The sequence below is a fragment of the Staurois parvus genome, unplaced genomic scaffold, assembly GCF_062004578.1.
Source record: "Staurois parvus isolate SC_StPar_1 unplaced genomic scaffold, SC_StPar_1.0 ptg000530l, whole genome shotgun sequence".
Classification (NCBI taxonomy): domain Eukaryota; kingdom Metazoa; phylum Chordata; class Amphibia; order Anura; family Ranidae; genus Staurois; species Staurois parvus.
In genome coordinates, this window is record NW_028318326.1 from 10,877,811 (window position 1) to 10,892,717 (window position 14,907).

Sequence of the window (14,907 nt, forward strand, 5' to 3'; positions counted from 1 at the left end):
CAACCAGACTACGTAAAATTGCGCACGCCTGTGAAACATTTGTTTTTAATTTGTTATATAAATGTATTGTTTACACTTTTTTATATTCATTTATTGAGATACACTTTATTGATTACACATCCAGGATAGGATCCAACCCTCAGTATGACTCTGATTGGTGGATGTGTGATCCCTCAAGGTGAAGTCAGGAGCTCCAAGTTGTCCATGAGTGGGCGTGTCTCAGTACTGGTCTGCTCTGTGATTGGCTCTTGCTCTCCAGTATGACACCCTATAGACAGATCAGAGGTGAAGAGCCCTCTGTCTTACTGACCCTTCTCCATAGAATGCAGTGCACACACCACGTGACCTGGGAACACGACACCCGACCCGTGTCCGGGCTCAGTGACACCATCAGTTGTCATAAATAAAACTGCCAATTCAGGCTGTGCGGGGAGGGGGGAGTCTATGGCAGTCCCACCTTCCCCGGAGCCCAGTCCAGGAGCCGCTCCGTCGAGGTGACACTGACAGCACCGGGCGGCAGCCAGACAACAACCCGCCGCAGCCTCTGAGATTCCCCGACCGTGCGCGTCCCCGCCCGGGAGCGCGCCTCCTGCCAGCTCTGACATCACACAGCCTCAGCATGGCGGTCAAGGTGACTCTGAACTCGCTGCTGTTCTCGCCTAATCCCTGCTCCGTGCTTTGCAGCCGCTTGTCCCTAACTAGCAGACAGCCCCCTCCCCGGCCTGGAAGTGCAATGCATGCCACCATCCTAATAATCCCGACAATAATGTGCCTGTGCTGGGACTACACAGGGCGGAGGGTCTGCACGTCCCCGCCTGGCTCCTCTACAATGCTGCTTGGGTGTTGTCACCGATGACGTCATCAGCGTTTCTGAATGTCATCCATGCCATGGTGTGACCTCCATTGTTGTGATCACACAGCTGATGACTGACAGCTGGGGGGGGGGGGGGGGGGGATGGACTCAGCCTGATCAGGAGGGTTTGCTGTGATTTTCATTCATCATGTGTTGGTGAATTCACCATCAGCTCCTTGTCTGTGTGCTTGTGCTGCCTAGCAGTCATATGAAGTGACCCATGTACATGACCCTGAGTGACCCATTCATTATTGATTCTGATTACAGTTCACCAAAAGAGCCGATCCCAATGAGCTGAAGAATATATTTCTGCAGGTAAGGGGAAGCCGGCCTCCGTTTCTGCATTCTATTCTGGGTGTGCTGACCCGTGACAGGTTGGTGAACGTGGATGAAACCCCCAAAAATAAAATGTAAACTATCGCAGATCCTTCGATGTGGTGGCTGCATTCGGTTTTCTTCTTTTTTTTTTTTTTTCCTTTAGATCTTGTCCACATTGGTTGAAATGTAGTGAAGTGAGAGTGGATACTAGTACAAGCACCGTGTCCTAATGATTTATGGGCTGTAAGGAGAAAAGAGATGGACTTTAAGTCCCAGCTCACACTGGGTGCAACTTGGCATGAGACTTACAAATCCCATGCCAAGTCGCACCCTATTGTCTGCAATTACAGCAGTCATATCGGTGAGGTTCTGACTTGGTCAGAGCTGCACTGATTTCTAAAGCAGTTCATGCATTACCTTTGGTGTGATTTCCATAGACAACTGTATGAGAGATGTTTTTCAAATTGGCATGATATCCGACTTTGAAATCATGCGACTTCACTGTAAGTTGCACGATTTCAAAGTCGGGATCGGTGTGACCGGGGTGTAAAGCCTCATGCACACATGAGCTCTTAAAGGATAGGTTCACCTTTTGTAACATGTTACACCCATATTCAGGGTGTAATATGTTACCAAAGGACTGGCCCCCACTTCCCCCCTAATCCCCCGTTTTGGCAGCTAGCAGGGGATCTTCTCCTCCCACGGGCTGTCACCATTTTTAAATTTTTTTTTTTATAAAAGCTCCACCCACCCAGCCACGTCTTTCATTCACAGAATTCTGTGAATGGAAAACTACAAGTTCTGACAGCCTTTGTGGCTGTTGGCTTGTAGTTCCCAATGAACTACCTGAGCGCTGAGGTAGCTCATTGATTCTTCCTGTCAGTGGGTATCTGACTACCCATACAAGGTATGAGCACACAGATACACTGACAGGTGTGCAGGAGTCCTGCATGTCAGCCACAATCTGCTGATTCCTGGTTCAATGCTTTCCAGGCTCCCAAAGCAAAAAATAGTGAATGCACAATTTTTTTTTTTTTTAACTGCAAAAATATGTGCATTTATTATTTTTTGTTAAAAGGTGAACTTATCCTTTAGTCCTCATGCACACTGGATATTTTTACAGCGGCTGTTTTTGGCTTTTGGCGTTTTTTTCTACAGCCAGTGAACTCCCCAGCTTGTTATCCTATGTGTCCATGCACATTGAGGCTTTAGCTCTGGTTCACATATATGCGGCCGTGCGGGCCGCGTTTTGCGCGGGCACAAGAGCCTATTCATTTGAATGGACTCCCGTGCCCTGTGACACACAGGGAATAAGTCCCTGCACTTCTTCTGAAAACACAGCCCGCACAGGAACCTTGGTTCCCAGTATGGTTGTGTTTTCCAGTGCCGGCGGCGTGCCATTAGAATGAATGGCACCCACCTGCGGGTCCGCATTCCTATGTGCGGTTGGTGCGGCTGCACCACCCACACAGATGTGAACCTAGGCTTAATCAGAGTTTTTTGGCTGGAAAAAAACCCTAGAACTAGTGGGTTTCTAGAGGAGTTTTTTAGCTGTAAAAACGCTCTAATGCTGGTAAATGCGTAAAACGTGGCAAACTAGCATTTTTGTGGGGGTTTTTTGTTTGTTTTTTTATAAGCAGAAAATAAATTTTTTTTTGGTGGTAAAAAAGATGTTTTAAAAAAAGGCAAATAAACGCAATTGTGAAATAATGTGGCAAAATGCTAACGCAAAGACGCTGAAAAACTTTACACAGCTAATGCTACCAGCGTTCTTAAAATGCCCAGTGTGCATGGAGCCCCCCCCCCCCCATGTTAGCCTGTGTGTCCATGCACACCTAGGCATTTATAGGAGTTTAGGAGCAGAAATCAGAATGCACCAAAATTTCATTCAAGAGAGGAGCATTTTGGCAGAAAAAAAATGCTTGATGCATGTAAACCCATCTTATCGTGTATTTAGTGTTTGAGCATTAATTCATTTCAATGGCCAGAATAAATTATTATTCTTGCCAATGAAATGTAATAAGGCCCAATTCTTGATGCACCTAAAACACCTAAACGCATTACCGCATTTGGGATCCATGGACACTAGTGTTATAAAGGATTAGTTCACCTTTGGGAACATGTTACCTTTTCCACCATAAAAACAGGTGGAACAAGTGACATGTTCCTAGTGCTGCAGCCACTGCCCCCCCTTCCTGTGACGGAAGTACGAGGAGAAGTTCCCTGTACTAGCTGTCACTTTTTAAGCACTTCCCAACCGGGCCATAGTCAAAAGACATCTTTGGTGGAAAGTGGAATACCAGGGTTATGGCTGCAGCAATGTTCCATAAACCCAGTATAGTTTTATTAAAAGTTGTCTGAGCGAATTTGCTGCTGGATCACTTTTAGAAGCGGTGGGAAGGGTCTGCTCCTCCAGCCTTTTCCAGGTGGTTCTTGGGCTTACCTGGATGATCGGCAGCATCGAGAACCAATCTGGTGGTCGTGGCTGTCTGTCACAGAGATGTGTGGAGGAATGATGACCTCTGCCCATCTCTATTGCCTAGGAGGACTGGAGTGACGTCATTACGCTATTCCGGCCAAATGTAAACAAGGCCTACTTTTTTTTTTTTTTTTAAGGCACTAGATCAATATTTTTATTTGATCTAATGCTTTACATTGTAGAGGAGAGATGTGGGGTCTTGTTGACCTCAGATCTCTCCATAAAGAGGACCTGTCACTGCTTATTTCTATAACAAGGGATGTTTACTTTCCTTGTGATAGGAATAAAAGTGATTGAAAAAAAAAATTGGGACAGTGTAAAAATAAAAACGTAATAAAATAAATAATTTTTTTTTTTTTTTAAAGCGCCCCCTGTCACCCTGTGCTCGTGCACAGTGGTGAACACATACATAGGTCACGCCCACATATGTAAACTGTGTTCAAGTCACCTGTGTGAAGTATTGCCCTGAACTTCAGAGTGAGATCTATAATTCTCGCACTAGATCTCCTCCGTAACTCTAAACTGGTAACCTGTAGAAATTTTTAAAGCGACGCTTGTGGGGATTTTTAAGTGCCATAGTTTGCGCCATTTCACAAGCGTGTGCAATTTTAAAGCATGACATGTTGGGTATCTATTTACTTGGTGTAACATCATCTTTCATATTGTACAAAAAAATTGAATTGGGTTATATATTGTGGGTTTTTTTTTTTTTTAATTCATTAAAGTGTATTGTTTCCAAAAAGATTGCATTTAAATAATTGCTGCACAAATACTTTGTGGCAGAAAAAATTTCAATGACCACTATTTTTATTCTCTAGGGCTGTGTGTGTGTGAGATGTTTGGGGGTTCTAAGTAATTTTCTAGCAAAAAACCACAGGTTTTTACATAAATGACAATCGTCAAGAGTTTTTTTCTGCTGCCAAAAGAAAGGCATCTAGCTGAGTTGGCCAAAGCATCCAGATTGAATGAGGCTTTATGGTGCTAAAAAAACCAGGTACGTTATAGTTAAAACTTGTAGAATTTTTATTTAACAATCATGATAAAAAAAAAGTCAAATCTCTCCTATAGGTCTACAGTGCTCAGCATAAATGAGTACACCCCAGCAGATTTGTCAGAAAACCTTTACTTTCCTTTCAGAATCAACATATTCTATGGGACACTATACTACAAAATGCTGCCACAAATGCGGGCCATTGAGTGCAAACAAGATTTGATCATTTGCGCACACAAAAAATGGATTCAAGACCATGTTGCAAAAATGAATACACCCCAAAGAAAGTAATGGGAGCAAAGCTAAATTTTAGACAACAAAATCCTAATTAACAAGAATAAACTACAAGTGAGTCTAGTTATTCATTAAACAGGTGTCCAGCAAATAGTTGGAATATAAAAAGGCGTTACTTAACAAAGAACACCCCTTCCCATTTCATGCTGTCAGTAATGACACCACATGGAAGAGAAATGTCACAAGGCCTGAGAAAGAAAGAAGTTTCTTTATAAAAAAAAGTGATTGCTACAAGAAGATCCACAAAGCTTTACTTATCAGTCAGAATACTGTAGCAAAAGTGATACAAAAGATGGAACTGCAACCATCTCACAGACGTCCAGGCCATCCATGGAAGTTAACACCTGGACAGGAGCGTCTTCTGAGAAGGGTTGAAAAAAATCACCATGCAAGTTTACTGCAGTTAGCTAAAGAAGTAGAAAGCCAAACTGGGGTGATTGTTTGTTTAACGTGACACAATATGGCGTACACTGCAGAGGAATGGCATGCCTGGGTGTCGTCCATGAAGGAAGCCCCTCCTAAAGCCCATGCACAAAAAAGCCCGCCTAGGATTTGCCAGGGCCCATGCTGAAAAAGAATAAGACTACTGGGACTCTAGATTCTGGAGTGATGAGACCAAGATACATGTTTTTGGAACTGATGGCTTCAAAACTGTATGGTGTCACAAAGGTGAAGATTACAAAGAAAAATGCATGGTGCCTACAGTGAAACATGGTGGTGGCAGTGTCCTTCTGTGGGGCTGCATGAGTGCTGCTGGTGTCGGGGAGCTGCATTTCATTGATGGTATCATGAATTCACAGTGTGCTGCTCTATATTGAAAGAGAAGATGCTACCATTACTCCGTGCCCTTGGTCCTCGTGCACTTCTCCGTCTCCTGATCTGAACCCAAACACCTATGGGGGATTCCGAAGAGACAAGTTGAGCATCACTCTCCATTCAGCATCCAGGCTCTAAAAGAGGTCATTCTTGAAGAATGGAAAAAGATAGATGTTGCAATATGCCACCAACTTGTTCATTCCATACCTAGAAGACTTGGTCTTGTCCTTACAAATCATGGAGGTCATACAAAATACTAGGGGGAAGATTTACTAAAACTGGAGCACTCAGAATCTCGTGCAAATCTGCATGGTAGCCAATCCGCTTCTAACGTCAGCTTGTTCAATTAAGCTTTGAGAAAATAAAACTGGAAGCCGATTGGTTTCTATGCACAGCTGCACCAGATTTTTCACGCTTCAATTTTAGTAATTCTCCCCCCTAGTAGTTTTTGTTGTGGAGTGTATTCATTTTTGCATCAACTAATTTGCGTAAAACCCAAAATGTTGTAATCTAAGTTTTATTATTAACCTTATTTCATGTAATGAGCTAAACAAATGTTCTATAAAACTCGGTTTTGTCAAAATTTTGGAAATTGTTGAGATATTGATTAGCTAGTTGCCGACCGCAGATAGCCGAATGACGGCTGCACTGCGGCCGGCCAGTTCTGGGTGGACGTCATATGATGTCCTCCCAGAACGTGCTCGCGCGCACCCGGCGATCTCCGCGATCGCTGTGTCCTACGGACACAGCTGATCACGTGATGTAATAAAAGGCCAATCACAGCGGCCTTTTACCACGTGATCAGCGGTGTCCAATGACACGCTGATCACAGGGAAATGCAATTGCCGGTTCTCGGCTGCACTTTCCTCACACTGTCAGATCGTGAGGAAAGTACTGCCGAGAACCGGCAGTTGTCAGAGCGAGGATCGGCACCGATCATCAGGGCACTGATGATCAGTGCCCTGATGATCGGTGCCCAGCAGTGCCACCCGCAAGTTCCGCCCACCTGTGCCCAGCAGTGCGCCCACTAGCTCCACCCACCTGTGCCCAGCAGATCACCCACCTGTGCCCAGCAATGCACCCACCTGTGCCACTCTGCAGTGCCACCCACCTGTGCCCAGCAGTGCCACCCACCTGTGCCCAGCAGTGCCACCCACCTGTGCCCACCAGTGCCACCCACCTGTGCCCACCCACCAGTGCAGCCCAGCAGTGCTGCCAGTCAGTGCCACCAGTCAGTGCCCAGCGGTGCTGCCAGTCAGTGCCCAGCGGTGCTGCCAGTCAGTGCCGTCTATCAGTACCCATCATCAGTGTCACCTATCAGTGCCGCCTATCAGTGCTGCATATTAGTGCCGCCTATCCGTGACACCTCATTAGTGCTGCCTATCAGTGCTGCCTATCCGTGCCACCTCATTAGTGCTGCCTATCAGTGCCCATCAGTGCCGCCTATCAGTGCCCATCAGTGCTGCCTCATCAACGCACATCAGTGAAGGAGAAAAATTACCTGTTTGACAAATTTTATAATAGAAACAAAGAAACTTTTTTTTTTTCAAAATTTTTTGCACTTTTTTTGTTTATAGCGCAAAAAGTAAAGCGCCCAGTGGCGATTAAACACCACCAAAGGAGAGCTCTATTTGTGAGAAAAAAAATGATCAAAATTTCATATGGGTACAATGTTGCATGACCGCGCAATTGTCAATCAAAGTGCAGCAGCGCTGAAAGCTGAAAATTGGCCTGGTAAATAAGGGGGTATAAGTGCCTGGTAGGCAAGTGGTTAAAATCTTACATTTTAAAAGAGGTGTACTCATTTATGCTGAGCACTGTAAATAGACTCTACAGAGGTATATGTTAGTCCCTCCAACAACTTTTATATACCTCTGTAGAGTCTATTTAGATCTATAGGAGGGATTTTATTGTCATTTTATTTTTATTATTATGATTGTTAAATAAAAATTCTACAAGTGTTAATTATGACCTACTTTTTCCTGGAGCGCCTTTAAAGGTGTCCACACTACTGTTGGTCTCCACGTTCAGATCACGATTCAGAAAGCATTTGAAAGCAGCCTGCTTCAACCCCTTGAACCCTGCACTAGAGCACCACAATGTGTGCATTTCACGTGGTTGTGGGGTGCTTGCAGAGTGGCCCCTGTTCACTTGAATTAAGCACTACGCCTTCCATAGTTTTAGTTCTGACTTATTTGTTCCACCGTTAAAGTGAGCACCATTAACGTGATATTAAAAGTTCAGATTTTTTTTGTTTTAAAAATAACAATCACAATTACCTGCTCTGTGGTTTTGCACAGAGCATCCCTTATCGCCCTCTTCTCGGTGCTCCTGGCTTTCCCCCCAAGTGCCTGTTGTGCGTTCTCACGAGGAACCTGTGTTTGTGTATAAGACACACACAATGTCTCGGCCCCCGCCGCTCCCTCCTCACTGGTTGTAATTGCCAGCAACAGGAGCCAATGACTCCCACTGCTATGTCTCAGCCAATGAGGAGGGAGAGACCTAAGGGAGCTGCTGCTCTTGTGCACATCACTGTATTAAGACCAGGTAAGTATTTAGGGGGGGGAGTTTAATTCTGCCTTCAGTTCTACTTAAGGGCCCATTCATGCAGTGGCTGCTGCTGTGTGCTGTAAAGGGAGCAGTGTCAATGCATTTATAAATGACTCATCACACTTTTTTACTTTTTTTTTCAACTTTATTAAAATGTTACAAAGTGACTTTTCATTCCTATTTATTCACAGTAGCGTGTTGTGATGTGGTATACTGTGTCACAACACCCTGAACTAAAAGAAAAAATACTGCATATCCTACTTGTTTACCATCTAGCACTGCAGCACGGTGGACTCAGGACAAATTGCCTTCGCTATGCATTGGGACTGCGTGGCGAAAAGCGGCCTAGCACCACCAAACACATATGGTGCGAGGGGTACTAATAATAAAAAGCTCTCTGAAGACCTTCAGTAAAGAGTCCTCCTTGTACAATTAAAGTGTATCTATAAACCAAACTTTATTCTTTCAGTTGTGGATAGAGAGGGGGAAGGGTTAGACCCTCTGTCAAGTTTTGCACACATGTTTAAAAAATTATTTCAGGCCTGAAGACTACACAAACTCCTCAAACAGTTTATATTTTCTGAAAGCAGACACCCTAGAGAATAATATAGTGGTAGTTCCAATTTTTGGTGTCACCAGATAATACCGCAAAGGTCTAGGAAACGCAACATTTCAGTAAAAACCACACTAAAGTGAATTTTAGGGCAAACAAATGCAATCAATTACCTACATTTTTGGTAAAATATAAAAGATGAGCTTGCGCCAAGTAAATAGATACCAAACATGCCAAACCTTAAATTTGTGTGCGCCTATGAAATGGCATCAAACTTCAGTACCCTATATTTTCTATAGGCAACGCTTCAAAAGCCCCTATAGGTCATCAGTTTAGTGTTACAGAGGAGGTCTTGTGCTACAAGTATTGCTCTCACTTTGGCATGGGTGGTGATATGTAATGTGTATCGCAATTGACGTTTTTAAACATAGGCGGCCTGTGTGTTTACGTTCCTATGTGTGTAAATGTGGGGGGCTCAAAATTTTTTTGGGGGGTGGGGATGTTATGTGCTTGGGTGTAACTTTTACTTTTTTTTATCACATAGGGGACACAAAGTCCCCAGGTGGCGCTCCCCAGCTTGGACCAGCTGAGTGACCTCAGCCGACAGTGGGCTTCAGCCCGCTGTCAGCTGAAAACGAGTCACAGGAGTGCACAGCAAACTGCAGTCCTGTGATCCACAAGAGAAGTACAGCCAAAAGAGCTTTGACTGTACTTCTCCTTTAAGTGTAGGGCAAAGGTTTGTTCAGAATAGTATGATTTTTGTAGATTATTTTTGAATAAAAGACTTTAGACAATTGTCTGCAATTAAAGTGAACATTACAACTTAGATGTTTGATAACTTTCTGCAAGAATGCTATTTGTCTTTGCTAATTGAAACAAAACATATAGTCATTAAAAATACTCAAAGATGGTCTTAAGGCTACATGCACATGAGCGCATTTGTCTGTGCAGCTTAAAGACACTGTGAATTTCTGGTGTCCATTATGTCCTAGAACTGCATACAGCTACCCATAGACTTTGAATGGTTGAATGCGGCTTTATGTAACTATTTGCATAAAGTAGTGCATGCGCACAGACATAATGCACCTAATGTGCGTTAGTTGCATTTCTTCTGTGCGCTATTTTTCACAAATAATGTCACATAGCTGCTTACAGCCATCTTCTCCTGTTCATGTCTATGGCCAGCTGTACGCAGCTCTAGACATCAAAAATATACATGGTAGACACTGCACAGACAAATGCACCTATGGGCTTATTGTACATTGGTATCAGACAGAAGCAAGTCATTTAGGTGCTTTCAAGGAAAATGGCTTGCACCTGAGATGTGTTCTCATTGATACAAAGCATATAAATGAATGAATAGCAACTTTGTGACAAAAAAACCCAGTGCTTTGCATTGTAAAAACGCATGGCACTGCCCATATATAATGGACACCAGCCAGCACGCTAAAATGGATCATTTTAGCACACAGGTTGGTGTTAATGAGCTCTAAGGCTGGCATCATACCTGTGCTTTAATGTATGCTTATTACTGCAGCACATTTATTTTGAATGGACTGCCAATATACCCAAAGTGAGGCCTAAACCTCATCTGTCAGTAATGTGTATCCTAAGTGCATTGGGGAATCATTCAAAATGAATGACCCTGCAGTGCACTACTGAGTGCATGGTATGACATCACACATTGTACTAACGCAAACATGTGATTCTGGTCTTATGATAGTTGAATTCAGCCCAGTGCATGGCTCACTTGCCGCATATAATACAAAATCGGAATACTACACCAAGATCCTTCAAGAGTGCTTCACAAACATATTTTAGAAGTCAAACACAATGTTCAGATATGCTGACCGTGTACTGACTATCCACTCCATACATTTTGCTAGCTGGTCTGAGAGTTAGTGAAGATATTTTTATGTCCTGCAGAAATTGTAATGTACAATCATGACAAATTGTAATGTACAATCTTCCTCTTGGCTTCCATCTGCAACGCAGCTCAGATAAAGAAAAAATTTCCTTTGGAGGAACTATTTTATTAGCCATTGGACTACATATACGGTATATCTCAAGCAAAGGGTTGGGTTTCTGCCTATTACTGCTACACAGCACAGGCTTCATGTAGTACACTCTCTCTGATCCTGTGAGTCGCTCTCTGGATTTTGGTTACAGTGGGTCATAGAGAAGTCTGGTTAAAGTTAACTGAGTGAACTTTCTTATGTTAGTGCAGTTTTAATGTTTGCTTGATATTCATTTGTAGTCTACAGATTGGTTTCACAAGTGTTAGTTCACAATGTTGGTAGCAGCTCTGGGACAAGATAATCTAGTGCCCAGAGCAAAGATGCCAAATGCAGCTTCTGTAAACTATAGCCTAAGACTAATTGTTTATAACAACTTTAATAATAACCATATAATTAAGTTCTCAATTCTGGTTTATTTAGTAAATTTGATTTAGTTGATGCTTAACACTGTACAGTTGGTTATCTTGCTAATTTTTAGTGTCTGCTTGAAAATAAATTAGCTTCTAGTTGTTTCTTGTTTGACGTGCAAACATCCATTCTATATTGGAATGTTTGCTTGTTGTAACTTGCTATTAAACCTGTGTCACTACTTTGATTGTAAGCTGTGATATTTGGCCGGCATACCTTAGAAGTCTTGTGCAATATGATTTCTACCCAAAGACTGACCTCTCCTGAATGATGGTGGGCCAATGATCCTGTTATTCAAATAAAATTGCATCCTTTACAACCATTATAAGTCCCAGGACCCATGTAATCAATACACTTTGTAAATACAGGATGGATTTTTTTGCACTTGACTTTTCTAATCTGCCTATTTGTTAAAAGTCAGTGACACAGAAAGTATTGAACCCAGAAGGGTCCAAATAACAAAAAAACGAGTATAGAATTTCAGGCGTTTAGCAAGGGCTCCTACAGATAGGTGCTGGATAGTCATTTGTCTTACCTGGGCAGCATTCCAGATGAATGTTCTCCCAGCAAGCAATGTACAATCAATGGTCGGGGGTGGCCTGAATGATCCATGCAATGATTTGTCTGGCTTGAGTTGAAGGCACACATGGTGGATATGGATGTGTGTACTAGACAGTTTGATTATAATGTTTGGAGTACTTGGCAGAAAAGGAATTGTGTGCCAAGTGCCCCCTCGCTTTGTGTCAGTAGGTGCCCTAAAATTGCCTGCTAGCTCCAAGATGGGTGGACCAGCATACCATCCCTACCCTAATGTGTCCTCCCCTGGTCATGTGTGTGTCTTTATTGAATGGCTACTAGTTCCCAGATCAGCTGTAACACAGAAAAAAAACATTTTCTAGCTTCTTTATACAAAATGTTTAAGGTCAGCTCCACTTAAAACTAAAATTCCCTTTTCATATGATGGTTCTGGGGTCTTCAGCTGTGCAATATCTTCAGCTAATTATCAATCGGCACAGCCACTATGTGATTACCCTTTACATCACAAAAATCATCAAACATATAAACATAAGATTGCATATAAATCAGTAATTAAACACATGCGTGCACCATAAAGTGATTTCATACCACCCCTTAGTAAATAATTTAGCAAACAATGGCATTCAACCCACAAACCTTCATTATAAAATGATAAAGTCCAAAACATAAAGTCCAATGTAGTAAGATCTTCCACCAAATTATCCATGTGTCCCAATGTCTCCATGCACCAGTTCCATCCAGCAACAATGCCTATATTGTGAGTTGATGATATCCTGCGGTTCTTTTGGATTCTTCAGAATGTACAATAGACAGAAATTGAAGAGTCCAGTGGTAAAGAGTAGGGCACTTTCATTATAGCTTTGTTGAAGGCGTTGGAGATCTTTATGTGATATAAGAAGCCAGCAGAGGATCCAACCCAGTAGTAAAACCACCAAAACTTAAATAAGGATTCAGTTGACCTTAGTTTTCCATATGAAACAACCTTCTATCTGTGCGTATTGTCCCAAAAATGTAGCACCACGTTTTTAAAGTGGAATTCCAGCAGCTTACTGATCTTGTTGAAAAACCTTTTGCTGGGGTTCTGCATTGTACAGGATTAGGTTGGAGAAGGTTTCATGAAAAGAACATGCACCAAAGGACAAAATTATAAGTGTCCAAATAATTTATTGGTTTACACATTGTGATTGCTCATGCAGATTCTGCTGGCTAGTAACCCTCCTAGTCCAGGAATTTGCCTCCCTACATAAATTCACATAGGAAAGCCATATTTTGAACTTGTTCAATGCCCTTATTTTAACTGAAGCCCTGATGAAAGGGGAGGTTTTTTTCTGGCGTGTTGCTTGATTTTTAGTGTAAGCTAATAAATTAATTTGGCTGCTTATCATTTGGTCCGGCACTTCTTCCACTGGTGTATGTCTTTTCTGGTAACCTTCTGGGTACCCTCTGGAGTGTATCCCTGTCCGTTGTGAGCAGCCTAACCTCAGCCAGAGTTCTCTGAATGGTATTTTCCTCTTGCTACTTTGTATGAACTCACATTAAAGTTCTGGCATATCTTGGATGCTTCTTTCTTCATTGGAGAAGGTGTGGCTGCATCATCAACAGCTTCTCCAGACAGGTCCTATGGTGGGAAGGAAGCCTGCTTGAGCAAAAAGCAAGGTAAGTATTCCTCTTCTTTAATTCACATAGAATTAACAGACAATTATACTTTGCTATCTGATGGGGGGGGGGGGGATACTATATACTACTAAGTTTACAGTAGTGACTGAAGCTCACCTTTGTGAAAAGGCTTGGGGAACACTGGTATAGACATACAATTACAGCATTTGCAGCCTTTATTCAAATTAGGCATGGTAATGTATTCTGCACCTGTATTTGCAACAGAGATTATCTCTTAAAGGATAAGTGCACTTATATTTCCCTTATTCTTCGTAAACTCCCTCTCTGCGCTGATCTCTTTTTAAGTAGGCTATGCTTACCTGTACGCTTCCCATGGAAGATATTTGCTGTGAAGCCTAACTGATACCACACAGCTTTTCTTCCACAGTCCACCCAGTTTGTCATTAAGCCCCCTGTTTATGCAGCATCTGCACCTCTTTGGAGTGAATAGAGTTCAGGATAGATGCACTAGCTGACTTTTTTACTTTGTTACACCAGTGATCTCCACTTGTTTCCCAATCCCGTTTTCAGCGGCCAGTTTGATGCCTTCTGAATACAGGAGGTCCATGGCTCAGCATGGACACCATTCAAAGAATGCTTTGCATTTCCTGAATGAATGCAAAGCATTCTTTGATTGGACAAGGTGAAGAATGTGACCTCAATGCTCTGCTTCTACACCTCATTCAATCAGAGAATGCTTTGCATTCATTCAAATGCACAGCATTCACTGAATGTTGCCCTTGCTAAGTGGCCATCTTCCTGTATTCACAATGCATCAGACCGGTAGCTTAGCACGGGACCCGGAAGTGCAGATCACTGGTGTAGTGGTGTCTACTTCATTGATTTCCAGCTTCCAGTGGCATCATCCAAGTATGCTATATACATAGTTATATTGTTCAAGCTTGGCGCAATGTATAACATGCCAATGCCTGGAATTATTCTTTAAGAAGGGTTTACTGGGCTACTTCTTAAAGCTCCACCCTGAAGGGGAAGTTCCGCTTTAACTACTCGTTCACCGCTCCCCGTTAAGGATTGGCACCTTTTGGGGAGCGGGGAACAGTGGATACTTGATTTTGACTGGTACCCGCTCCCTGAGTACCAAAAATCGGTGTACCCACAAAATTGTTATCAAAATCAAATAAATTAAAATAAATCCCCTAGACACACAAAGTCACACTTTCTTCCCAGAAAGTCCAAAGTCAAAAAAACCTCCTCAGCGTCTGAGAATCTTCAAAATTTAATGTTTAAACTAGATCCATCTTCAAAATCAATTCTTTTGTGACCACGTATACCTCAAAATGTTCTTTTTGAGGTATACATGGACACAAAAGAATTGATTTTGGAGATGGATCAAGTTTAAACATGATATTTTGAAGATTCACAGACGCTGAGGAGGGCTTTTTTTGATTGAGGTACCCGCTCCCACTTCCACTC

At 42.6% G+C, this 14,907-nt stretch overlaps 1 protein-coding gene across 1 annotated transcript in view; it reads left to right on the forward strand.

Moving 5' to 3' along the window:
- Nucleotides 1-403: 403 nt before the first annotated feature.
- SLC25A12 (solute carrier family 25 member 12) overlaps nt 404-14,907 on the forward strand; it is a 201,235-nt gene continuing 186,731 nt past the window's right edge. Inside the window, exons 1-2 of the mRNA XM_089690512.1 lie at nt 404-631; nt 1,121-1,168. Coding sequence (XP_089546638.1) covers nt 620-631; nt 1,121-1,168 — 60 coding nt within the window. The 5' untranslated portion in view covers nt 404-619. The remainder of the gene's footprint in view (nt 632-1,120; nt 1,169-14,907) is intronic.